The 27,845-nt window shown below is 42.3% G+C and overlaps 1 protein-coding gene across 1 annotated transcript in view; it reads left to right on the top strand.

The window, feature by feature from the left end:
* The window catches only part of LOC131393769 (reversion-inducing cysteine-rich protein with Kazal motifs-like), an 86,050-nt gene extending 58,460 nt beyond the window's left edge, over positions 1-27,590 (top strand). The window contains exons 5-11 of the mRNA XM_058524806.1: positions 13,224-13,346; positions 16,418-16,589; positions 21,116-21,308; positions 22,546-22,756; positions 23,726-23,799; positions 24,921-25,076; positions 25,989-27,590. Of these exons, the coding sequence (XP_058380789.1) occupies positions 13,224-13,346; positions 16,418-16,589; positions 21,116-21,308; positions 22,546-22,756; positions 23,726-23,799; positions 24,921-25,076; positions 25,989-26,210 (1,151 nt within the window). The 3' untranslated portion in view covers positions 26,211-27,590. The remainder of the gene's footprint in view (positions 1-13,223; positions 13,347-16,417; positions 16,590-21,115; positions 21,309-22,545; positions 22,757-23,725; positions 23,800-24,920; positions 25,077-25,988) is intronic.
* The last annotated feature ends 255 nt before the right edge of the window (positions 27,591-27,845 follow it).

Raw genomic sequence — 27,845 nt, 5'->3', positions numbered from 1 at the left:
CTTAATGAAATACCAGAAAACACAGACCGACAATTCAGTGAAATCAGGAGTTTCTTCACAAAAGAGATTGAAACTATAAAAAAAAATCAGAAACTATTAAAAAAAAACAATCAGAAATCTTAGAGATGAAAAACACAACAGAGGAGATAAAGACAAATATGGAAGCCTTAAGCACCAGAGCTGACAATATGGAGGAAAGAATTAGCAATATTGAGGACAGCAATGCAGAAATGCTGCAGATGGAGGATGAAAGAGAACTAAAACTAAAAAGAAATGAAGAAACCCTCCAAGAAATATCTGACTTAATTAGGAAATCCAACATAAAGATTATAGGTATTCCAGAGGGAGAAGAGAGGGGAAAAGGAGCAGAGAATTGTTCAAAGAAATAATATCTGAGAATTTCCCAAACCTGGGGAAGGAGCTGGAAATACCAGTGAATGAAATCAATAGATCTCCTAAATATATCAACAGGAAAAGACCCTCTCCAAGGCATATAGTAGTAAAGTTGGCAAAAGTCAACGACAAAGAAAACATATTAAGGGCAGCTAGACAAAAAAAAATAACATACAAAGGATTTCCTATCAGGCTCTCAGCTGATTTCTCGACAGAAACTTTACAGGCTAGGAGAGAGTGGAACGATATATTCAAAATTCTACAGGACAAAAACTTTCAGCCAAGAATACTGTATCCAGGAAAAATATCCTTCAGATATGATAGAGAAATAATAACTAAAAGCTAAAACTAAAAGCTAAGGGAGTTCATTGCCACAAGACCCCCACTACAAGAAGTGCTCAAGAAGCACCTCATCCCTGAGGAAAAAAAGAGACAAGGGATTCAAAGTTTTGAATGAGGAGGAAAATAGGTCTTCAAAACCAAAAAAATTGCAGTCCTCTATCAAAATAGATTAGCAAACACTTAATTATAAAACCAAAGATCAAGGGAAGGTAAGCACCAAGCATAAATATAACCTCATCATATTAAACACAAACTCACAACACAAGAAGGAATAAGATGTGACAACAATAACATAGAAGGGGAAGAAGAAAGGGGTCGAATTGACTTAGTCTAAGGGAGTAAGAGGCCATCAAAAAATGGACTATCACATCCATGAGATTTTTTTATACAAACCCACTGTAACCACTAACCAAATAATCAGAACAGAATCACACATGATAAAGAAAGAGAAAATTAAGAGAACCCCCATACAGAACTACCAAACTGCATTGGTAGTCTGAAACACATGGGACAAGAAACAAAAGAAATGCAAAAAAAAAAAAAAAACGGAAAAAGAGTGATAAAATAACAACAACAATCCCCCATATATCAATAATTACCCTAAAAGTAAATGGACTTAACTCTTCAATCAAAAGACATAGAGTGGGGCCAGCCCGGTGGCTTAGCGATTAAGTGCACGCACTCTGTTGTTGGCGGCCCGGGTTCGGATCCCGGGCGCGCACCGATGCACCGCTTCTCCAGCCATGCTGAGGCCACGTCCCATATACAGCAACTAGAAGGATGTGCAACTATGACATACAGCTATCTACTGGGGCTTTGGGGGGAAAAAAAGGAGGAGGATTGGCAATAGATGTTAGCTCAGAGCCGGCCTTCCTCAGCAAAAAGAGGAGCATTAGCACGGATGTTAGCTCAGGGCTGATCTCCCTCACAAAAAAAAAAAAAAAAGACATAGAGTGGTGGGATGGATTAAAAAACATGACCCAAGAATATACTGCCTCCAGGAAACACATCTCAGCTCTAAAGACAAACACAGGCTCAGAGTGAAAGGATGGAAGACAATACTCCAAGCTAATAGCAAACAAAAGAAAGCAGGTGTTGCCATACTTATATCAGACAAAGTTGACTTCAAGATAAAACAGGTAATGAAAGACAAAGAGGAGCATTAAATAATGATAAAAGAGACACTCCACCAAGAAGACATATCACTTTTAAATATATATGCACCCAATACAGGAAAACCAAGGTACATAAAGCAACTATTAACAAACTTAAATGGAGATATTAATAACAACACAATAACAGTAGGGGATCTTAACACCCCACTCTCATCAATGGACAGATCATCCAGACAGAAAATAAATAAGGAAACAATGGACCTAAATGAAAATCTAGATGAGATGGACTTAATAGATATATATAGAACACTCCATCCAAACACAGCAGATTACACATTCTTCTCAAGCACGCATGGAACATTCTCAAGAATAGACCATATTTTGGGAAACAAGGCATGCTTATATAAATTTAAGAAGATTGAAATCATAACAAGCATCTTTTCCAACCATAATGCCATGAAGTTAGAAATCAACTAGAAGGAAAAAACTGAGAAAATGACAAAGCTGTGGAGACTCAACAACATGCTACTAAACCACCAATGGATCATTGATGAAATTAAAGAAGAAATCAAAGCATATCTGGAGACAAGTGAAAATGAAAATGCACTGTACCAACTCATATGGGATGCAGCAAAAGTGATCCTGAGAGGGAAACTCATAGCAGTACAGGGCCACCCTAACAAATAAGAAAAGACCCAAATAAGCAGCCTCAAACTATGCCTAACAGAATTAGAAAAAGAGAAACAAACTAAGCCTAAAGTCAGCAGAAGGAGGGAAATAATAAAAATCAAAGCATAAATAAGTGAAATTGAAATTAAAAAAACAGTAGAAAGGATCAATGAAACAAAGAGCTGGTTCTTTGAGAAGATAAACAAAATTGACAAAGCCTTAGCCAGACTCACCAAGAAAAAAAGAGAGAAGGTTCAAATAAATAAAATTAGAAATGAAAAGGAGAAATTACAACAGATACCACAGAAATACAAAAGATTATAAGAGAATACTATGAAAAACTATATGCCAACAAATTGGACAATCTAGAAGAAATGGATAAATTCCCAGACTCATGCAACCTCCCAAAACTGAATCAAGAAGAAATAGAGAACGTGAATAGACCAATTACAAGTAAAGAGATTGAAACAGTAATCAAAAACCTCCCAAAAAATAAAAGTCCAGGACCAGATGGCTTCTCTGGAGAATTTTACCAAACATTCAAAGAAGACTTAATACCTATCCTTCTGAAACTATTCCAAAAAATAGAGGAAAATGAAACACTTTCCAACACATTCTACAATGGTGACATCACCTTGATACTAAAGCCAGGCAAAGAGAATACTAAGAAAGAAAACTACAGACCAATATCCCTGATGAACATAGATGCAAAAATCCTCAACAAGATATTGGCAAACCAAATACAGCAATACATTAAAAAGATCATACACCATGATCAAGTGGGATTTATACCAGGGACACAGGGATGGTTCAACATCTGCAAATCAATCAATGTGATACACGACATTAACAAAACGAGGAATAAAAACCATATGATCATCTCAATAGATGCAGAGAAGGCTTCTGACAAGATCCAACATCCATTTATGATAAAAACTCTCAACAAAATGGGTATAGAAGGAAAGTACCTTAACATAATAAAGGCTATATATGACAAACCCACAGCCAACATCATACTCAATGGGGAAAAACTGAAAGCCATCTCCCTGAAAACAGGAACAAGACAAGGGCGCCCACTCTCACCACTGTTACTCAACACAGTACTGGAGGTTCTGGCCAGAGCAATTAGGCAAGAAAAAGGAATAAAAGGAATCCAAATAGACAATGAAGAAGTGAAACTCTCACTGTTTGCAGATGACATGATCTTATATACAGAAAACCCTAAAGAATACATTGGAAAACTATTAGAAATAATCAACAACTACAGCCAAGTGGCAGGATACAAAATCAACTTACAGAAATCAGTTGCATTTCTATATACCAATAACGAACTAACAGAAAGAGAACTCAAGAAGACAATCCCATTTACAATTGCAACAAAAAGAATAAAATATCTAGGAGTAAATTTAACCAAGTAAGTGAAATACCTATACAGTGCAAACTATGATACATTATGGAGCGAAATCAACAATGACATAAGGAAATGGAAAAATATTCCATGCACTTGGATTGGAAGAATAAACATAGTTAAAATGTCCATACTACCTAAAGCAATCTACAGATTCAATGCAATCCCAATCAGAATCCCAAGGACATTCTTCACGGAAATAGAACAAAGAATCCTAAAATTCATGTGTGGCAACAAAAGACCCCGTATAGCTAAAGCAATCCTGAAAAAGAAGAACAAGGCTGGAGACACCACGATCCCCGACTTCCAAACATACTACAAAGTGATAGTAATTAAAACAGCATGGTACTGGTACAAAAACAGACACACGGATCAACGGAACAGAATTGAAAGTCCACAAATGAAACCTCATATCTATGGGTACCTAATCTTTGACAAAGGAGCTAAGGACATACAGTGGAGAAAGGAAAGTCTCCTCGATAAATGGTGCTGGGAAAACTGGACAGCCACTTGCAAAAGAATGAAACTAGACCATCTTCTTTCTCCACAGACAAAAATTGACTCAAAATGGATCAAAGACCTGAAAGTGAGACCTGAAACTATAAAACTCCTGGAGGAAAATATAGGCAGTACACTACTCGCCATCAGCCATAAAGGGATCTTCTTGAATTCCATGTGTACTCAGACAAGGGAAACAAAAGAAAAAATAAACAAGTGGGACTTCATCAGATTAAAGAGCTTCTACGAGGCAAATGAAGCCAGGATCAAAATGAATAGGGAACCCACCAGCTGGGCAAAAATATTTGCAAATTGTATATCTGACAAGGGATTAATCTCCAAAATATATAAAGAACTCACACAACTGAATAACAAAAAAACAAACAACCCAATCAAAAAATGGGCAGAGGAAATGAACAGACACTTCTCCAAAGAAGATATACAGATGGCCAATAGGCACATGAAAAGATGCTCAACATCACTAGTCATCATGGAAATGCAAATCAAAACCACACTAAGATATCACCTTACACCCATTACAATGGCTATAATCACCAAGACAAAAAGCAACAAATGCTGGAGAGGCTGTGGAGAAATGGGAACCCTAATCCACTGCTGGTGGGATTGCAAACTGGTGCAGCCTCTGTGGAAAACAGTACGGAGATTCCTCAAAAAATTACAATAGAAATACCTCATGATCCAGCTATCCCACTACTGGGTATCTACCCAACTAACCTGAAATCAACAATCCAAAGAGGCATATGCATCCCTACATTCATCGCAGCATTATTCACTATAGCCAAGACATGGAAGCAACCCAAGTATCCCTCGACTGATGAATGGATAAAGAAGATGTGGTATATATATATACGTGGAATACTACTCAGCCATAAAGAAAGACAAAATTGTCCCATTTGAAACAACATGGATGGACCTGGATGGTATTATCTTAAGTGAAATAAGCGAGAAAGAGAAAAACAGGGCATTATTTCACCCATATGTGGAAGATAAACCAACACACGCACAGATAGAACTGTTTGGTGGTTACTAGGGGCTGGGGGGGTGGGGGTGGGCATAAGGGATGGAGGGATGCACTTATATGGTGACTGATAAAAAATAGTGTACAACAAAAATTTCACAATAAAAAAAAAGAAATATCCTACTCAATTAGGAAAAGAAATATAAGGATTATAGGTATTCCAGAGGGAGAAGGGAGGGAGAAAGGAGCAGAGATCTTGTTCAAAGAAATAATAGCTGAGAACTTCCCAAACCTGGGGAAGGAACTGAACCTACAATTACATGAAACCAATAGAATTCCTAGTTACATGGATGCAAAAAGACCTTCTCCAAGGCATATAACAGTAAAGTTGGCAAAAGTCAATGACAAAGAAAATGTATTAAGGGCTGCAAGGCAGAAGAAAATAACCTACAGTGGAACCCCTATCAGGCTTTCAGAGGATTTCTCAGCAGACACCTTACAGGCTAGGAGAGAACAGAAATGTATATTCAAAATGCTGAAAGACAGGGGCCGGCCCGGTGGCGCAAGCAGTTAAGTGCGCGCGCTCTGCTGCAGCGGCCCGGGGTTCGCTGGTTCGGATCCCGGGCGCGCACCGACGCACTGCTTGGCAAGCCATGCTGTGGCGGCGTCCCATATAAAGTGGAGGAAGATGGGCACAGATGTTAGCCCAGGGCCGTCTTCCTCAGCAAAAAAAAGAGGAGGATTGGCGGATGTTAGCACAGGGCTGATCTCCTCACAAAAAAAAAAAAAAAAAAAAAAGAAAATGCTGAAAGGCAAAAACTTTCAGCCAAGAATACTCTATCCAGCAAAACTATCCTTCAGATATGATGGAGAAATAAAAGCTTTCCCAGATAAACAAAAGCTGAGGGAGTTCATTGCCACGAGGCCTACCTTACAGGAAACGTTGAAAGGAGCCCTCCCATCTGAAACTAAAAAGCAAAGGTTTACAAAACCTTGAGCACGGAGATAAATAGACAGATAGAATCATAAAATTGCAGCTCTATATCACAATAGGTCAGTAAACACTTAATTATAACATAAAAGACAAAGGGAAGGAAAGCATAACTATAAACACTTCAATTTAGTCACAAACTCACAACACAGAAATGAACAATTTGTGACAACAATAACTCAGAAGGGGAAAAGGAAAAGGATGGACTCTATATAGGCTAATGGAGATAAGAGGCTATCAGAAAATGGACTATCTCATCTATGAGATCTTTTATAGAAACTTCATGGCAACCACAAAACAAAAAATCAGAGCAGAGACACCAATAATAAATAAAGAGAAAACTGAGAAAACCATCACAAAAAAAACACCAAATTGAAATGGTAGTCAGAAGTACAAGGGAAGAGAAACAATGGAAATTTAGAACAACCATAAAACAAGAGATAAAATGGCAGTACTAAGCCCCCATATTTCAATAATCACTCTAAATGTAAATGGATTGAATTCTCCAATCAAAAGACACAGAGTGGCTGGATGGATTAAAAAACAAGACCCAACAATATGCTGCCTCTAGGAAACACATCTCAGCTCTAAAGACAAACACAGGCTCAGAGTGAAGGGATGGAATAGGATACTCCAAGCAAATGGCAAGCAAAAGAAAACGGGTGTTGCCATACTTATATCAGACAAAGCAGACCTCAAGATAAAAAAGACCAGGAGAGACAAAGAGGGGCAGTATGTAATGGTAAAAGGGACAGTCCACCAAGAGGGCATAACACTTATGAATATATATGCACCTACCACAGGAGCACCAAAGTATATAAAGCAACTATTAAAAGACCTAAAGGGAGAAATTAACAGCAACACAATAAAGGTAAGGGACCTCAACGCCCAACTTACGTCAATGGATAGAGCATCCAGACAGAAAGTCAACAAGGAAACAGTGGCCTTAAATGAAATACCAGGCCAGATGGACTTAAAAGATATACATAGAACATTCTATCCAAAACCAGCAGAATACACATTCTTCTCAAGTGCACATGGAACATTCTTAAAGAAAGACCATATGTTGGGAAACAAGGCAAGCCTCAAGAAGTTTAAGAAGGTTGAAATCATATTAAGCATCTTTTCCGGCCACAATGCTATGAAACTAGAAATCAACTACAAGAAAAAGGCTGGGAGTTCACAAATACGTGGAGACTAAACAACATGCTACTGAACAACCATTGGATCCATAAGGAAATCAAAAGAGAAAGCAAAAAATACCTGGAGACAAACGAAAATGAAAACACAACATACCAACTCTTATGGGATGCAGTAAACACAGTCCTAAGAGGGGAACTTACAGCAATACATGCCTACCTCACCAAAGGAGAAAAATCTCCAATAAGTAATCTTAAACAACTCCTAACTGAACTAGAAAAAGAAGAGAAAACAAAGCCCAAAATCAGCAGAACGAGGGAAATAATAAAAATTAGAGCAGAAATAAATGAAATAGAGACTAAAAAAACAACAGAAAAGATCAATGAAACTAAGAGCTGGTTCTTTGAGAAGATAAACAAAATTGACAAAGGCTTAGCCAGACTCACTAGGAAAAAAGAGAGAAGGCTCAAATAAATAAAATTAGAAATGAAAGAGGAGAAATCACAATGGATGCCACAGAAATACAAAGGTTTATAAAAGAATACTATGAAAAGCTATATGTCAACAAATTGGACAACCTAGAAGAAATGGATAAATTCTTAAACTCATACAACCTCCCAAAACTGAATCAAGAAGAAATAGGCAATCTGAATAGACCAATCACAAGAGATTGAAATAGTAATCAGAAACTTCCCAAAAAACAAAAGTTCCAAAAAAACAAAACAAAAACCAGATGGCTTCTCTGGAGAATTCTACTAAACATTCAAAGAAGATTTAATACCCAACCATCTCAAATTATTCAAAAAAATTGAAGAAGACAGAACCCTTCCTAACTCATTCTATGAGGCCAACATTACCCTGATACTAAAACCAGACAAGGACAACACAGAGAAAGAAATTACAGGCCAATATCGCTGATGAACATAGATGCAAAAATCCTCAACAAAATATTGGCAAATCAAATACAGCAATACATTAAAAGGATCATACACCATGATCAAATGGGATTTATACTAGGGATGCAGGGATGGTTCAACATCCACGAATCAGTCAACATGATACACCACCTTAACAAAATGAGGAATAAAAACCACATGATCATCTCAATAGATGCAGAGAAGGCATTTGACAAGATCCAACATCCATTTATGATAAAAACTCTCAATAAAATTGGTATAGAAGGAAAGTACCTCAACATAAGAAAGGCCATATATGACAAACCCACAGCCAACGTCATACTTAATAGTGATAAACTGAAAGCCATCCCTCTGAGAACAGGAACAAGACAAGGGTGCCCACTCTCACCACTCCTATTCAACATAGTACTGGAGATTTTGGCCAGAGCAATTAAGCAACAAAAGAAGAAAAAGGTATCCAAATTGCAAAGGAAGAAGTAAAGCTCTCACTGTTTGTGGATGACAGGATTCTATATATAGAAAACCCTAAAGAATCCACCAGAAAGCTGTTAGAAATAATCAACCATAGCAAGGTTGCAGGGTTCAGAATCAACTTACAAAAATCAGTTGCATTTCTATACACTATAACAAACTAATAGAAAGAGAAGTCAAGAATACAATCACAACAAAAAGAATAAAATATCTAAGAATAAACTGAATCAAGGAAGTGAAAGACCTATACAATGAAAACTATCAGACATTATTGAAAGACATCAAAGATGACATAAAGAAATGGAAAGATATTCCATGCTCATGGATTGGAAGAATAAACATAATTAAAATGTCCATATTACCTAAAGCAATCTACAGATTCAATGCAATCTCAATCAGAATCCCAAAGACATTCTTCATGGAAATAGAACAAAGAATCCTAAAATTTACATGGAACAACAGAAGACCCTGAATAGCCAAAACAATCCTGAGAAAAAAGAACAAAGCTGGAGGCATCACAATCCCTGACTTCAAAAAACACTACAAAGCTATGGTAATCAAAACAGCATGATACCAGCACAAAAACAGACACACGCAAATCAACGGAACAAAGTTGAAAGCCCAGAAATAAAACCACACACCTGTGGACAGCTAATCTTTGACAAAGCAGCCAAGAACATACAGTGGAGAAAGGAAAGTCTCTTCAATAAATGGTGTTGGGAAAACCAGACAGCCACATGCAAAAGAATGAAAGTAGACCATTATCTTATACCATACACAAAAATTAACTCAAAATGGATTAAAGACTTGAATGTAAGACCTGAAACCATAAAACTCCTAGAAGAAAATATAGGTGGTACACTCTTTGACATCATTCTTAACAGCTCTTTTTGAATACCATGTCTACTCAGGCAAAAGAAAAAATAAACAAGTAGGGGCCAGCGGCTTAGCGGTTAAGTGCACGCGCTCCGCTACTGGCGGCCGGGGTTCGGATCCCAGGCGCGCACCGACGCACCGCTTCTCCCACGTTGAGGCCGCATCCCACATACAGCAACTAGAAGGATGTGGAACTATGACATACAACTATCTACTGGGGCTTTGGGGAAAAAAAAAAGGAGGAGGATTGGCAATAGATGTTAGCTCAGAGCCCGTCTTCCTCAGCAAAAAGAGGAGGATTAGCACGGATGTTAGCTCACGGCTGATCTTCCTCACAAAAAAAATAAGTAAATTAAAAAAATAGACAAAGGGACCTCATCAGACTAAAGAGCTTCTGCAAGGCAAAGGAAACCATGAACAAATGAAAAGACAACCCACCAACTGGGAGAAAATATTTGCAAATCATGTATCTGACAAGGGGTTAATTTCCAAAATATATAAAGAATTCATACAACTCAACAACAAAAAGACAAACAACCCCATCAAAAAATGGGTAGAGGACATGAACAGACATTTTTCAAAAGAAGATATACAGATGGCCAACAGGCACATGAAAAAATGTTCAACATCACTAATTATTAGAGAAATGCAAATCAAAACTATAATGAGAGATCACCTTACACTTGTCAGAATGGCTATGATTACCATGATGAAAAAAAAAAACAAATGTTGGAGAGGATGTGGAGAAAAGGGAACCCTCAGACACTGCTGGTGGGAATGAACCTGGTGCAGCCACTATGGAAAACAGTATGGAGATTTCTCAAATAATTAAAAATAGAAATGCCATACGATCCAGCTATCTCACTACAAGTTCCAAAGAACTTGAAATCAACAATTCAAAGAGACTTATGCACCCTTAGGTACATTGCAGCATTATTCACTATAGCCAAGATGTGGATGCCACCCAAGTGCCCATCAACCAAGGATTTATATGACTCAAAGCTGGGCTTTAGTCTTTCACTTTTATTCCTAGTGTGTAGCCCACAGGGTCCCCACAAAAGCCTGGTACATTTATCAGGACCCCTCCTTCTTGATAGGCCCTCAACTGTTTGATCTCCCCAACCCTGTTCACTGAAGCTCTACTCAGCTTCTCAGCCTCTGATTTCAGAGCTAACAATCTGAAGGAAGAGGAGGAAACGTGGCTGCAATGTTAGGCTCACTTTTCTTGGCTTCCTGCCTCTCCTAGAACTTGGGCCCACAATTCCTCACAGCTTTGGTAGTCCTCTGATGTCTTCAAAGAGATCTTTTAAACTTTTCTCCCAGCTCGTCTAGTTGTTTTCAGCAGAAGATTTGGCCCTAAACACTTTGCCCATCATTGCTGGAATTAGAACCTCCTCCCCCCTGAACTTCAGACTTGGATCTCAAGTATCCTGTTGAATGTCTCCTGAATATCCCACATGTCCCTCATGCTCAATATGTCCGCACTGAACTCTACATTTGTCCCATATCCTGCCCCCTCCCACTCAACTGGCTTTTCCTGTTGTGGCTATTTCTGTTCATGTTGTTCCAAACTGTAAATATTATCTGTGAATCTGATCTCTCTCTGCCTCCTAAATGCCTTCACTTACCAAGTAGTGTGTAGCCCTGGTCGTCCAGTGGTTAAGATTCAGCACTCTCACTGCCATGGCCCAGGCTCATTTCTCACTCAGGGAACTATACCACCCATTGGTCAGTTGTACTGTGGTGGCTGTTTGTTGCTGTGATGCTGAAAGCTATGCCTCCATTATTTCAAGTACCAGCAGGGTCACCCATGGTGGAGAGGATTCAGCAGAGCTTCCAGACTAAGACAGACTAAGAAGGAACTGTCCACCCACTTCCAAAAGAATCTGCCATGAAAACTCTATGAATAGCCATGGAGCATTGTCTGATACAGCCCTGGAAGGTGAGAGGATGGCACAAAAAGACCGGGCAGGGTTCTGCTCTGCTCTACCAGGGTCACTAGAAGTTGGAATCCACTTGACAGGACTATAACAACAAACACGACAGGACACTAGGATTTCTAAGGAACCCCCTTAGAAGCCATTCAAGAAGGGACTAATAGATAATAATAATTAATTAATACTTATTGAACTCTTAACTGTGGGCCAAGTGCTATGCTAAATCTTGGCCTGCATTACCTCATTTAATCCTCCAGTTGCTCTTTGATATAGGTGTTGTTATGAGGAAGCTGATGCTCAGAGAGATCACTTAGCCAGTAAGTGACCAAAGCAGGCAGTCCCAGGCCTCCTTGACTCCAAATCCCTGGCCCTCTGCAGGCAAGAACATAGGTATACTCCTCCCTACCTGCTCCTCAACTGTTCTCTCTCCCTTGCAACCCTTTACCAGATGTAAAACTCAGGTATTGACATCATGGAGAGCAGACTGGGGGATGGGAACGACACTGTTCATTAGGGGCTGGAAGAGAGCACTTCCAGCCCCTTTTAAAAGGTGCCACCCTTTGATCACCTTCTCAAAACGTCTAGCCTCTTGCTTTCTCACTGCTTCCTTAGCCATCTTTTACTTATAGCCCTAACAACTGTTCATGTCAATATATGACCTCAAAAACTGAAAAAATGCCACTCTTGAAATGTACTCCCCACACCTATTCACTCTGCTACCCTTACCACTACCTCCATCCCCCACCCCATTAACCAGAGTAGTTCAGCTTCTTATGGCTCTTGGTGTACTCTTCTGTATGAGATCTTATTTGAAAGAAGGTTGCTATTGGCTAAAAACATCTTGCAAATTTCTGCCCTAGAGCAAGTCAGATATTGATTTCTTAGTCAACATGCTACTTAGTTAAAACGTAAGGGAGGTACCTTGTATCACAGAAGATATCTGAGGGTAAACAAATCCATTCCTTCCATAAACTTTCACTGATTAAATGCCTGTTCTCTACAAAAGAACATACTAGTGCCTTCGGGAGCTGAAACTGGGATGAGGGATTGAGGTCATGCCTTACATGATAAAATGAGAGAGAAATTAAGCCACAAAGAGGAGCAGACCAAGTGCTCTTCAAGGAGCTAGTCATTCCTGCAAGGGCATTGGGAGAGTCTGGGATCCAAAGATGGCATCAGGGCTGGTCCTGGAGAGATGTGTGAAGTTCTAGAAGGAAGAGAGGAGCATTCGAGGCAGAAAGGGCAGCCAGAAACATTCTCAGAGAATAGGGAGCTGTGTGGCAAGACCAGCAAATTAGGGGTCTGGAAGGATATGGCACAAGGTAAACACAAAAATATAAGTATTACAGATTGAACTCCTTAATTTGTATATTCAAATCCATCTTTTGAAAATTAGTTTTAAAACTTTTTAAACTATTAAATGTTTAGTTTATGCTCTATTTATAAATACATGATATGGATCAACATTTTATTTCTCTTTCTCTCAGGTCATGGAACATCCTTTAATATCGACTGCAATGTCTGTTCTTGCTTTGCTGGCAATTTGGTGTGTTCTACCCACCTGTGCATCAGTGAGCACAGTTCAGAAGATGACTGTCGCACCTTCACAGGTAACTGGTCACCCAGAAGCTGTCCTTAATGGGCCATCATCCCTTTGTATTTATTTTGCCCTTCAAGGTGGCTTCTCCAGTCTTGCCTTAACTGCAAATGTACAGAGTAAAATATATATGTAATCCGAGAGCATGATATTTCCCCTTTCTGGATCTGCTTCCTCCTCTGTGAATTGAGAGCATTCAACTAAATGGTTTCTTAGGGCCCTTCCAGCACTTATATTCTGGAATTCTATGAGCTAAAAATAACAGGGCCAGTGATTGGGATGGTTTTAGTTAAATGGAACTTTTCTACCTGCTAAAATACCCTATTTACCCTAGCTACTAAATATGGTCTAAAATGTCCGTGTATTTTCTAAGTTTGTATCTGTTCTAGTGTTTTTCTCACTACCTTCCTTGACCTTCCTTAGCTTACTGGTTCATTAGGTACCCATAATCAATCAAGTATGCTACTTTCTCGACTTTCCTATGCTTTGTGCTGCTGGTATTATGCTGGTACCAGCTACAGTAAGTGAAAAGCTGGTGAGATGGGATGCTCTTCCCTTGAGAGGAAGCTACAGTTGCCAACAGCAACAGCACAGTCTACTGGCATCAATTGGTATCTACTTTTTCCCAGAAATACCTTTGGTTCTGGGTCAAGAGGAGCCAGATAGCTTCCCTTGCCCCATTTCATGCTGCTGCAGCAGCAACCTGATTCCTTTTTCCCTGGAGTTAGTATTACACATGGAGTGGGGTGGGAGGAGAACAGAAGAGGGATTTACCAACCTTGTATCTCCAGCCCACTGGAAATAAAAAGGAGATCAGAAATAAGTGAGTGGCAGACTTATGGGGAAGTAGAGGCAGGACTAACTCCATCCCATCCCCATCACCCTCATGAGCACCGGCCTCTGCTGCTTTGTTGTTGTCATTGTCCTTGTCTTTGATCTGCTCTGCTCTGATATGGACAATTCATTCTGCTTAGAGAAACCATAGAATGATGTGGGGCTGAGGAGTGAGCTAAAGATGTATATGGAAGACTTTATTTATTTCTTTATTTACTTATATCTAAATGTGTGGGAAGGTGAACTTTACAACTAGCAGGACACTTTTTCCCTGTAGTGTGTAGCCCCTCATGTCTTGGGATAAATTAAGTTAATGACTGTTTAGCTAGCAGACTCTAAGGAGATTTTACTGGCCACAAAGTCTTCCACATTTCTTGGAACTCAGATAGTGCCCCCATCCAAACATGACTCAGAGAGACATGTTTATAAAAATCCTTAAGTCTCAAAATTACAATAATTTTCTAAGTTACTTTCTTGTTCTTCCCCCTCCCTAAGGAGATGGAAGGAACTAAAGGGGAGAAAGAGTATCTTCTATCACTCTGGGTCCTTTCTGGCTGGGCTACAAATTAAATTGACATGAGACTGAATAGGAGGAGAAAATCAAACAAAGCTTTATAACATGTATACATGAGAGAGACCAGGGAAACTGAATTTCTAGACAAATGATGGAGGTTTTCACCTTAAATAGCATATTCAGGTAGACAAAGGAGGATGTTGGGGGTGGGGGGCAGTCACTATGGGAGATTACCAGAAATCACAGTAAACAAGAGTATGCAGATTTAAGTCTTTGCCTTCCTCACTGATAAGAGTTTCTAGAGATAAAGTCATCCCCCCTTCTTCCTGGTACAGAGAGAGATACCTTTACAAATGGAGATTTCCCTTAAACAGAACTTTGATAAGAATGGGCTTAGCAAGGACCCTCCCAGTCTATCTCTTTTAGGCAGTTTGGGGGGAAGGTCAAGTGTCCTTCAGAGAAAATAATCAAGGTAAAGAGACATATTTTTGTATGTGTGTGTGTGAGGAAGATTAGCCCTGAGCTAACATCTGTTGCCAATGCTCCTCTATTTTGCTGAGGAAGATTGGCCCTGGGCTAACATCCATGTCCATCTTCCTCTACCTTATATGGGACGCCGCCACAGCATGGCTTGACAAGCGGTGCGTCAGTCCACGCCTGGGATCCGAACCTGCGAACCCCAGCCACCGAAGCGGGGTGCATGAACTTAACCGCTGCACCACCAGGCTGGCCCCAAGAGACATATTTTGAGGTGGCCAATTCTGATCTCCCACAGAACCTATGTGAGGACTCTACAACCTTTGTTCTTTGTCTTGTTTTTGGTCTTACTCTTTAATATTCCAGAAATCCCCCAGGCCAGATTTCAAACATCTAAATTTAGATTTGATATACTAGATTGGGAATCACACTCTTTACTTTTCTCACCTATACCTTTGTTTATAGGGGTCTCTACCCCTGGGATCAAGGTCTGGAGACCATCAATTAGCTGGAAATAAGTGGAACAAAGGAAATCCATTGTTGAATAACCATTGCAAGTAACCAGTAACCATTCTATAGAGAGAGAGAGAGAGAAGGAGAATTTTACTTGAACCAAGCTGAGGACTATAGCCCAGGAAGGCAGCCTGCACAAAAGAAGAAAGCAGTCAGAAAAGCGTGGGTTTCAGGACAGTTTTATACCTTTTTAGAACAAAGAACATACGTCAAACAGGCCCGGGATACATACTTATCAAAGTTTCAAAGAGATATTTAGTTCCAGATTAGCAGGTCAACATGACCTTGATGTCCAGGAAAGGAAGCTTTATCATCAGGAGTACTGATACTGGCCTCATAAGAGGGGAAGTATGCATTCTTATCTTCAGAGAGTGCATTCTTTTACTTTGAGATAATGTTTAATGCATCCTTATCTCAATGGTTAAAGCAGATGTACAATGTATGTTTGATAGCCACACGTCAGGCTTCTTTAGTTCAGGCTGAATCTGGTATAAATCAGAATAGCGACCCCATATACCTCTATATGTGAACGTTTCTTGTCACCATTATGCAGACAAATGGCTTTTCAGAGGCTTGCCATCCTTAAAAACACTGTCAGAGAGTGGAGGGATGTTTTCCTGACTTAATTTACAATTTTCTTTTAACATGAGACCTCCATGTGATCGTTAGTGGTTTGCCTGACTTAGAACATGTGAGGGAAGGGGAATGCACAAGCACACGTCGTTGAGGCTGTCTCCTCTCTTCAGGTCTGCCCTGTAACTGTGCAGAGCAGTTTGTCCCCGTGTGTGGGCAGAACGGACGCACTTACCCCAGTGCCTGCATTGCTCGCTGTGTGGGCCTCCAAGACCATCAATTTGAGTTTGGATCATGCATCTCAAAGGATCCTTGTAATCCTAACCCCTGCCCCCAAAACCAAAGGTAAGTCAAATGGCTCCTTATCTTTTTCAACTGAAGACCAGCACCTACTGAGCATCTAGTGTGGACCAGACAGTGAAAATACAAAGATGAATCAAGAAGGTCTCTGCCCTGAAGAGTTTGGTCTCTGCCCTGAAGAGTTTGGAGTCTAGAGGGAAAGAGCCATGTAAAGCTGCTTGGTAACGTGCTGTGACTGAGGGCCCAGAAATGGAGCAGTGGAGGCAGCCCGGACGAGGCCTGGGAAAGCCTCTAGAGGATGTGACACTCGGCCGGAAAGACGAGGAGGAGACTGCAGGCAAAGTTTACAGTGGAGGAATGGTGGTGTTGGTGAAGGCAGAGAGTAACAGGAGCAAAGATCTCGGCTGCTGGAAACGAGGAGATGGCGTGGTGCAGGCTAGAAGCTTGCAGCAGGTCAGTAAGACTGAAACAGAAAGCGTGAGGAAGGGAGAGGGAGCAGAGGAGGCGAGAGAAATGGATGTGTTCTTACCTTGTTAGCTATTTATGCCTGATAGTAATGGGAGATTTCCTTCTACTGACCTACCTCCATTTTAGGGATTGGACAGGAGAAATCTCTGGAAATGCAACTTCAGTGTTATATGAAGTTATTGGTTTAGGGGCCCTTTCTCCGCAGTTTCCTCATGAGCTCAGAGCACAGCTGACCTAGGCTTAATGATAGATTTCTGTATGTGTGGCTGCAGGGCAAGGGTCCTGCTGACTCGCTCAGATTTCAGGCTTGTAGAACTGGAGTTTTCACTGGCTGCCTCAGAGACCTGAGCAGGACACATCCAGGGGCCAGAGTCCTTTCCTTCTGAAGGATTTTGTGGGGAATAAGCTATTGCTTCTCCATCCTGAAAACTCTGGCGCAGTATGGGGTGGTGGGGGTGGGGGGATTTCTCGTGTGTTAAAAGAAATGGCAGAGAGTTGGTCGCCCATCTGGCAAAGTTTATACCATGAAAACTAAGCCCAGAAAGTTCCTATGGAAAGAAGATGGGTGCTGTCCATTAGAAAAAAGGATAAAGAAATAAGCCAAAAGGATAATATAGTTGTGTTGGGAGGTAGAATTGAGGGTTGTTTTGGTATTTGTTTATTTGTTCATTTGTTTGTTTTCTTCTATTTGCTAACGTTTCTGGATAAGGTTGTCTTGCTTTTATAATAAAACAATAAAATCTCAAAGTGGGAAGGACTTGCTGGGTATAATACAAAACCAATATAAAAGAAAAGATGGAAAAATGCAGCTACATTGGACATGAACATTTTCTGCATGGTAACAAACAAATGACAAACTGGAAAGAATATCACAGAGAAAGGGCTGATGTCCTTGCAATCTAAAGAGCCCCTACAAATCCATACGAAAAAAGTTGACAACCTGATAGAAAAAGGGTCAAAGATCTACATCCTAATAGAAAAATCGATCAAGGACATAAACGTAGGAAAAGAAATACAAATGATTCTTAAACACTTGAAAAGATGCTTTTATTAGTCAGGGTGAGTAACTCTAGCTATGTATGTGTGGTATACAAACTCTATGTATACAAACTCCCAAATATCAGTATTGTAACATAATAGAAGTTTAAATACAGTCCGTTTGGGTGTTCAGCAGATGGCTCTCCACATGGTGATTCAGAGACTTAGGATCCTTCCATCTAGTGACTCGGCCAGCTCCTACAGCCTCATAGTCCTCTGTATCTTCTGCATCTGGCCAGCAGATTAGACAAGGGAGATGATGGAGGTTGCTCTTGAGAACCTTTGTAGGCCAGGTTTAAAAGTGACCTTCGTCTCTACTTCCAGCCACACTCCATTGTCACGTGACCACAAGTGACTGCTTGACTACTGCCAGGGAGACTCGGAAATGTAACCTAAATGTGTGCCCAGGAAGAAAATTAAATGAATTTGATGAACATCTGGCCAATCCACCACAATGCTTAACCTTCCTCATATTAAGAGAAATGTAAATTAAGTTAAAACTACAGTTGTGGAGCCGGCCCCGTGGCTTAGCGGTTGAGTGCATGCAGTCTGCTACTGGAGGCCTGGGGTTCGGATCCCGGGCGCGCACCATCGCACCGCTTGTCCGGCCATGCTGAGGCCGCGTCCCACATACAGCAACTAGAAGGATGTGCAACTATGACAAACAACTATCTACTGGGGCTTTGGGGAGAAAAAGGGAAAAAAAAAGCAGGAGGATTGGCAATAGATATTAGCTCAGGGCCGGTCTTCCTCAGCAAAAAGAGGAGGATCTGCATGGATGTTAGCTCAGGGCTGATCTTCCTCACCAAAAAAAAATGCAATTGTGTACCATTTTCCATCTACCAGATTGGCAAAGATAAAAAATTTGATAGCATATTGTATGGAAACAGGCACTCCCATATGAAAGGGCTGAGGGGAGGATTGGTACATCCTCTATGGAGGGCAATTTGGCCACGCCCACCAAAATTTTAAATGCACATACTCTTTGAATCAGCTTATATAAATGCTTATACTTACAGAAAATATCTCTGGGAGAATAAACAAGAAGTTGGTAATACTGGTTGCCTCTGGGGAAGGGAACTAGGTAGCTGGGACATAGAGTAGGAGGGAGACTTATTTTTCACCATATATGATTTTATATCTTTTCAGTTTCACCATGGGCTTGTATTATCTGTTCAAAAAATAATTGTTTAAAGAATAAAATTGTATTCATCATCAAATATCTATTGATGTGTCAGGCATCTTTCTGAACACTAGGACACAACAGTAAACAAGACAAGGTCCCTGCCCTGATCGTGTTTACTTTAATTTACCCCCCAATTCTCAACCTTTCCTCTTGATCCTCTTATTTTTACATATTCATATTGATAAAGTTTTTCCTGCCAAAATTACCAAATTTCTCCTGATGTTCTTGGTTCTCATTCCTTTCATGTTAATAGATAATGAAGTTCTAAATATTCTTTTCCATTATTTCTGTTCAAATGTTTTGAATTTCCATAAAACCATAACTAAGTGCATTCTAATTTTAAATCCCATCAGAAAAGGCGACCACAGATGGTGGTAATGATGGTGGTGGGCATTTCGGGGCAGGAGGCTTATCCCTAAAAAGAGTAAAGGTAATTTCCTTTGAAATTAAACTAATGCTGGCTACTATATTGTTCTCCTTTTATTTGACAAAGATTTGTATATCCTATTATTTCAAATACCCAGTGAAAGCTGAACATTTGAATAGGTCTTATCTTCTTATAGAAAGTTATAAATACCCTTTATAGAAATGAGGGAGACAGAAAAGTCTAAAGAAGAAGGGCATCTATCCCACTACTGGGTATTTATCCAAAGAACATGAAATCAACAATACGAAAAGATCTCTGCACCCCTATGTTCATTGCAGCATTATTCACAACAGCCGAGACGTGGAAGCAACCCAAGTGCCCATCAACTGATGAGTGAATAGAGAAGATGTGGCGTATATATACAATGGAATACTACTCGGCTATAAAAAGAGACAAAATCGTCTCATCTGCAACAACCTGGATGGACCTTGAGGGTATTATGTCAAGCAAAATAAGCCCGACACAGAAAGACAAAACACCGTATGATTTCACTCATATGTGGAAGACAAACAAACACATGGATAAAGAGAACAGATGAGTCGTTACCAGAGGGGAAAGGGGTGGGGAGGTGGGCTAAAGGGGTAAAGGGGCACATATGTATGGTGATGGAGAAAAACTAGACTATTGGTGGTTGAGCACAATGCTGTCTATACAGAAACTGATATGTAATAACATACACCTGAAATTACACAATGTTGTAAACCAATATGACCTTAATAAAATAGAGAAAGAAGAAAAGAAGGGCATCATCCCTAACCCTTCTGAAGGAGTTCAGGAATTGGGAGTGAAGCAAGGTTCAGATATCACCAGGAAACCCAGCTTCATGGGGTGGCATTCTCTCGGCGATTCACCACCAGCCAGCATCCGGTCCTTAGCCTGTGAGCACAGACACCTGAACTTTTCAGCACACACTCTGAAGCCTTCTCTTAAGATAGACTCATATTGGCCAAGTTGAAAATTAAGCCCCTGAAAATGCTTCATTTATTATTGACTACCAGGCCTCCAGCGTCAGACCCCCACCCGCCGATGGCCTCATTTCGTGACGCTTTTACCCCGTGCATTCTTTGCTCCCGCTCTTTGGTCCCCTGCCCCTTCCCCCAGCACCACAGGGTCTTGAGCATCACACCTTTGCACATGCAGCTCCCTCAGCCGGGCAGGCCTGTGCGGCCCTCCCCACCTCTAGGGTCCAGCCAGGACACCACCCCCTCCCGGGGCTTTCTCCAGGCTCCTGGACGGAAGGACTCACTCTCACGAGCATCGATGTTGTTTTCTACCTGGTAGCCTACTTTATGTGCACGCTTGGCTCTCCACTCTCCAGAAGCTCTTGGGGACAGGGACTGCTTCCAGTTTCTCTCTTGCTTTCTCCTCAGCCTCCTGTGCCTTGTCGGTGCCCTGCCGGCCCCCCACACTCCCTCCCGACGTTGGTTGATGGGCTGTGTTCGTGTTTTTCAGATGCATACCCAAACCACAAGTCTGCCTGACGACTGTTGATAAATTTGGATGTAGCCAACATGAGTGTTTGCCCAGACAGCTCACCTGTGACCAGGCCCGCGATCCTGTGTGTGACACAAACCACCTGGAGCACAGCAACCTCTGCACTTTGTACCAGAGAGGGAAAAGCCTCTTGTACAAAGGCCCGTGCCAGGTACAGTTGTTTGGCTGACAAACCCACGTCCTCTGAGCATGAAATCGGTTTGTGGGCTTTTACACATGACCCAGCAGTCAGACCGTTTGCGGGGCTTGTGAATCCTGTCCTGTCTAGAGAACTCAGTCCCCACTCCCAGGGAGCCATCCCAAGACTGACTTTTCCTCCACCTTGGAGGACTCCCTGGCTAGTGGGCGCACCTCTGCACAGCTAGTGGACAAGCAAGAGAGGAGAGTGGCTTCTTGTCGCCCACTCTTAGTAAAGAATGTAAAGTTTCACACCCCTGGCGCGAGTCAGCACCGTTTTCTCTTCCCATAGTTCTGTGGGCCCTCATTGCAAAAGAAATCGGGAAGAATGCGAGTTGAAACAACCAGAAGAGTTTTTTCCCACGATTCCCACCGAAGTCCCTCCCTCAGTACTGAAAAGTGGTCAAAAATTTCTCCAAGACTTAATGTCTTTTTACGTGAGTTTATCCTTCAGTCTTTTAAGGTTGCAAAATCCGTATTCGTGTTAAAAATACCCGCAAGGACAGCACCCCTGAGGCTTCCCGCGCACCACTGATCCGTGTGCGGGCCCCGCCCCTTTCCGGGATCCCGTCTTTGGGCCCAGCGTCCCCGCCACAACCGGCTGACACCTGACACGACTGCTTCTCCGTCCCTGGTCTTCGTGGCCAGAAAACCCCTTCGGCTTGTCTCCCTAGGCTGTTTCCTCTCAGGACTTGTGTTCCGGTTGCTTCGATACCTGCTACTCTGAATCCCAGTCTCCTCTTCCCACTTGTTCCGTCTTCCTGGCTACAGTTTTTCTCTTACATATTCTTACCCTGCCCGACGGATCCAGAGTCTGTCTGCCCCACTGACCCTGTCCTTATCCCCTACCCAGCGAGAAACGATAAAGCCTCCGTATCTGCAGGAAGGTGGATCTTGTTTTCTTCAAACAGGCGTTTCCAGAACAATGGAAGTCTGGAGGGAGGCATTGTATCTCGTATCAGTTCACGTGGAATGAACACCCGAGACCCAAAGAGGCTGAGAAAAGTAATCTCTTCAGTTCATCTTGGGACAGTCCTATTGCGCCCCCGCCATGTTCAGCCCACCTCAGGAGCTTCATTAAGAGGGGCCCCAGAATTTATGTCTGTGTCCTTTTTCCTCCCTGGAAATAGGGAGAGCTCTACCGTGTGCTCTTGGTTAGGAAAAGTGCGTCCTGGAGGTTTCCAGGCTGAATGTGATTTGTTTGCCCTCAGCCCTTCTGCAGAGCCGCAGAGCCCGTCTGCGGGCACAATGGGGAGACCTACAGCAGCGTGTGTGCCGCCTACTCGGACCGGGTGGCGGTCGATTACCACGGGCCCTGCCAGGCCGTCGGGGTCCTCTCAGTGTCCAGTTCTGTCTCCGAATGTGCTGCGGTGAAGTGTCCTTCGCTCTCAGCGACTGAGTGCAAACCCGTCATCCCACCCGGTAAGCTGGCAGTCGTGTGTGTGGGGGGGGTGGCTTGGGAAGACTTGCTTCTCCGCCTCCAGAGCGTGAGTCACTGCGGGGAAGAGAGTTGACTAGTTTATGTACATTTCTCAGTGTAAAAGAAGTCTTAACTCGACCTGACGCTGATTAGATGTGTTATTCCGGGTCGACCTTACAAAGCTGTGCATGACCTTGGCCATCATCTGGTCCCGCCATTTTAAAACAATATAGTGAACTTTTTTCAGGCAAAATCTTACACCAAACACCAATATATAAACAAATAAAGCAGTATTTAATTACTAAAATTATGATTATTAGCTCAAATGCATAATGTTTACTTATTGTAAAGTTAACGAGGGGCTGCCCGGTGGCGCAAGCGGTTAGGTGCGTGCACTCCACTGCGGTGGCCCCGTCTGTGAATCCATCAAAAGTTCACTGAGTTTCCGCTATGTGCCAGACACTCTTCCGGGCACTGGGGACACAGCAGTGAGCAAAACAAAGCCTCCTTCCCCTGGAGACTATGTTCTGATACTTGCTTATCATTTTTTAACAGTGTAAAATAATTCTTAAAATTAAGTTAGAATCAAACGCTCATGGAATCCCTGCTTTTGCAGACAGGAAATCTAGGGGCCAGGAAAGCACCTGCCCAGGATGGAACAGCAAGTTTTGAGGGAGGGCAGGGTCTCAGCCTCACATCTCCTGAAAGGCCAGCTCTCTCTGTGCTGCCTTCCAGCACAGCTGCCTCACCCTGAGAAGTGGTGAAGGGTGAGAGCAGGGCTGGAGGAAGGGTTCTGGTACACGTGTCGATTCTGAAACCCGTTGGCCGGGGAACACGTCTAAAAGCGCGTCATCAGGAAGGGCAGCTGTAACTCTCCGAGCACAAAAGGAAGGGCTGGGAGTTTCACCAACTCGGCTGAATTCTCCGTGTTTCTAGTTCTGAACACACATAAAATGGTTTCTGTTATACAGGTGCTTGTTGCCCATTATGTGCCGGGATGCTAAGAGTTTTATTTGACAAAGAAAAGCTGGATACTATTGCTAAGGTAAATTGCTTTCTATGCCAGGTCCTCTTGAAACCGTATTGATAAACCTCTCAGTAATCCTACAGAGTAGAAGATGTTTTCTCATTTTTAGAGGAAGAAACCTGTTTGCAGAGAAGCAACATGCCCAAGGCTGTCGGCTCAGAACCAGTAGTGCTAGGGTTTGACCCCAGGCTGTCTGCTCCCCATCCCGTGCTCCTCTCCTCTGCAGCCTGGCTGTGTGGTGACCTTGCTCTGCACATCCCAGCCTGAGCCTTTCTTAGGAAAGGTCCCCTCCTGGCCCAGTCAGCAGAGTCGGAGCTGGAGGCAGAACCACGCAGCCAGAGACTGGGAGATGCCCGCTGGTTTCCAGGTGGCCTGCCCACCCAAGCCCCACTCCGCCCAGTGCATCCAGAGCCGGCCGCCTCCCCACCAGGCTCTGCCTCCTTTCCCTTTGCCGCTGCTTGTGCTGCTCGCTGTTGTGGAGACAGGGCTCCAGACAACAGCTGCCACAACCTAGAGAACTGTCCCCATTTGGATTTAAACACCTGTGTTTTTACAGGAGGACTTCATTTCCCTGCGGCCTCCATCTCAGAACAGTCACGTTATTTAAAAAAAAAAAGAAGCACTTCTGGTGAGAGCATTTATCCAGGCTACAAAGCCCCACAGTCAGGCCAAAGCCCATTGGAACAGACTTTGGCATTCAGCTGGCCGGGCCCTATGGGGCCTGCGCTTAGGAGTTCCTTGGTTAAAAGAGCCTCCTTGGGGGGCTGGCCCCATGGCGTAGTGGTTAAGTCTGGCGCACTGCACTTTGGCGGCCCAGGTTCACCGGTTCAGATCCCGGGCATGGACTTAGACCACTCGTCAGCCATGCTGTGCGAAATAGAGGAAGATAGGCACAGATGTTAGCTCAGGGCTAATCTTCCTCAAGCAAAAATAGAGGAAGATTGGCAACAGATGTCAGCTCAGGGCGAATCTTCCTCAAGCAAAAATAGAGGAAGATTGGCAACAGATGTCAGCTCAGGGCGACTCTTCCTCACCAAAAAAAAATAGCCTCCTTGCCTTAGGCAAGGGAGCAGGGCAGCTTTGGCAGTAATAAGGAATTCTTCTTTTTCTCAGGTAATAGAACCTTTTTCTCTTTCTAGGTAACAAACAAAAAGCCGATAACAGTTCTGGAAATACTTCAGAAAATCCGCATGCATGTGTCTGTCCCACAGTGTGACGTATTTGGATACTTCAGCATTGAGTCAGAAATTGTTATTCTGATTATTCCCGTTGATCATTATCCAAAAGCTTTGCAGGTGGGGTTCAGCACGTGTTGTGCAGCCATCTTGTCACTGTCAAGTTTGGTGGACTTGGGAGGGGGTGGGCACAGACCAGGACTGGGGGAGGACCAGGTGGCGAGGACATGGAGGCCCTTTGGCGGGAGAGATGCAAGGCAGGCTCTGAAGGACAGACCTACACCAGGGGAGCATTTTCCAGGTGGCTGAGGGCAGGTACCCTTTTGACAGCAGGATTCAAAGGAGCAGGAGAGGGGAGAGGTTGAGATACTGTGACTTAGAATGTGCAGAGACAGAAGGACCTGCTCATCGTACAGACGAGGGGGCTGAGCCCAGGGAGGGGAGGCACTGGCACAGGTCATGCAGTGACAGAGCCAGAATAGACTCCAGTCTCCGGAGAGCTGTGCTCCCACTGGGGAGGGGGAGCCCGCCAGAGCTGGTCTGGTGGGCCCCGAGTTTTCTTCCTCACAACCTGAAGGCGCATGGAGCCTCACACATATAGGCCCAAGTTTCAGCATCGAAATGGTGAGGGCTGAGAGGAGGGGGTAGAGATAAGCCGGGTGTAAACTGCACAATGAGAAGGCTCATTAAGTCTGAGTGCTTTCACCCTCAGGTTTAAATAGGCATTGAAGTCCTTTCCCATGACTGTTTAACCATGGAAAGACAACGTCTCAATGTGGACGAGTGGAGAACAGGATGGTGGAACCAGGAAAGGGCAGTGGCACTGTGGATCATTTCTTTTCTGATTTGATTTTCATTGATGCTGTTATTATTTGTGTAATAAATGAAGACTATAGTAAAATGTGACTTTAGCCAAGAAAAGGACAGAGAGAGCATACTCCCTATGTCAGGATCTATGTGGAATTTGTCTGACTTGACCTTTTCACGGGTTCCGTGGTTTTATATTAAAAGAATCGGATTTTCCTCTTCCAGATTGAGGCCTGCAATAGAGAGGCAGAGAAGATCGAGTCCCTTATCAACTCCGACAGCCCTGCTCTGGCATCCCACGTCCCTCTCTCAGCACTCATCATTTCCCAGGTACAGGTCTCCAGCAGCGTGCCGTCGGCTGGCATCGGGGCCAGACCCCCCTGCCACTTCTGCCTCTTCCTCCTCAGCCTGGGCCTCGCCTTGCACTTGCTCTGGACACATAACTGACTGCCCATGAAAAGCGCAGAGTGTTCCTCCATCTAATTCTTCTGCCTTGTGAAAACCATACAGGACTGCTGGTCTGTAGTTGAATAGTGGCCAGGTAAACGCACTTGTCACCTCTCTTCACCACACAGTATTTTTTTAATCTGCCAATATTAGTAGGGTTTTTGTTTTGTTTTTACAAATGTTAAAATACATTCTTCCAAATACTAATGAAAAGAGGATGTCTCCTTCTGCTGGATCACTGCCTTACAATTTACATTTTGCTTGTTTGGTGGGACCCCTACTCTAAACCAAATTCAAAATCACTGATAAATGAGATGATCCCTTTTTAGAAAGATAACTCACTTTACTATGGGCTTCGTATCACAGAAACTTCATTTCAGAATTCCTGTAAGTATTGAGGTGCCCCAGTGTATACATTTTGCTTTACAGATAATTACATACTCTGTCTTGAAGCTAGGGGCCACAGGGAAGAGCCACTGCTATTAGAGTATGAAGTAAAGATAAAGCATCTTTGAAATTATCATGTAAATCACCAGGCAAATTTAATTTACAGAAATTTAATTCAGGAACCCATCTGTTGTGTTAAGCAAAAGCAAGCTGATTAAATGACACATAATGATAGATGGTGACAGTCTCAGTGGTTACTAATGTGGTTACTGTGACTTTCGTGAAAGAAAGTTACATCGCATCAAAGTGTCTTGCATTATGCATTTTTATATTAACCAGATGTATATTCTTTGGTATTCATCCAAGCTAAATTTAGAGTTTTTAAACATCAATCTTTAAACCAATTGCTGCTACTTATATAATTGCCAAAAAGTGAAATAATGAGTAGTTCATGTACATAATACATGATTTATCTATTTTATTATGAAGAAGGTGAATAGCCATGTTTGTAAAATGACAATCGTGTGTGTTAACCCAGTACTTTGCGTTCATGAAGACACATTCGCTTTTTGTGATATGCACAGTATAGATGAGTCTTCTCTCTCTTTTTTATATAGAATTATAAAGAATTGTGGTTTATATATTTACAAATGTCAATCTAAGTATGAACATGTTTGCATGTTGTCTAAGAAATTGAATTCTTCGAATGCGTTTCACAGTTTGAAATAAGCTATTCAATGTAATACTTCTTGTTTGTATGCACCTAAACTTAGATTTTACATGAAGTATTTTTTTCAGTATTGTATGTAGCCTCTGGAATATATAGGGATATGCTTATTTTACCAAAATGTTGTGTAAAAGTGGGCACTTAAAGTTTTCAGAATATCTCAGTGCTGACGGAGCGTTGTTTGCTGCAGTGGCTTTTTCTATATAAATGTCTTCACTGCAAGATACTGGAAAGCTTTTCCATTTTAATAAAGATAACTTTTATATAATTATGTGTACTTCCAACAATGTGGACATTTAAAATGAAACCACTGGTCACTCTTGGGTGAGCTGTGTCCTCTGATCTGGAATAGGAAGTTATGGGAATGTTATTATTGCCAGCCCAGGGCCCTGGGAAAGCAGGGAAGCTGGGAGAGAGCTGGTCAGACCAGACCTAGGCATGACCAGAGGGCAGGCTGTGGCAGAAAGTGTACAAAGACCCCAGCTTTAGGCCTTCAGGCCCAAGAGAGCTTCAGGCCCTCC

Source organism: Diceros bicornis, chromosome 28 (assembly GCF_020826845.1).
Source record: "Diceros bicornis minor isolate mBicDic1 chromosome 28, mDicBic1.mat.cur, whole genome shotgun sequence".
Taxonomy (NCBI): domain Eukaryota; kingdom Metazoa; phylum Chordata; class Mammalia; order Perissodactyla; family Rhinocerotidae; genus Diceros; species Diceros bicornis.
This window is presented reverse-complemented; position numbering and strand designations above follow the sequence as displayed.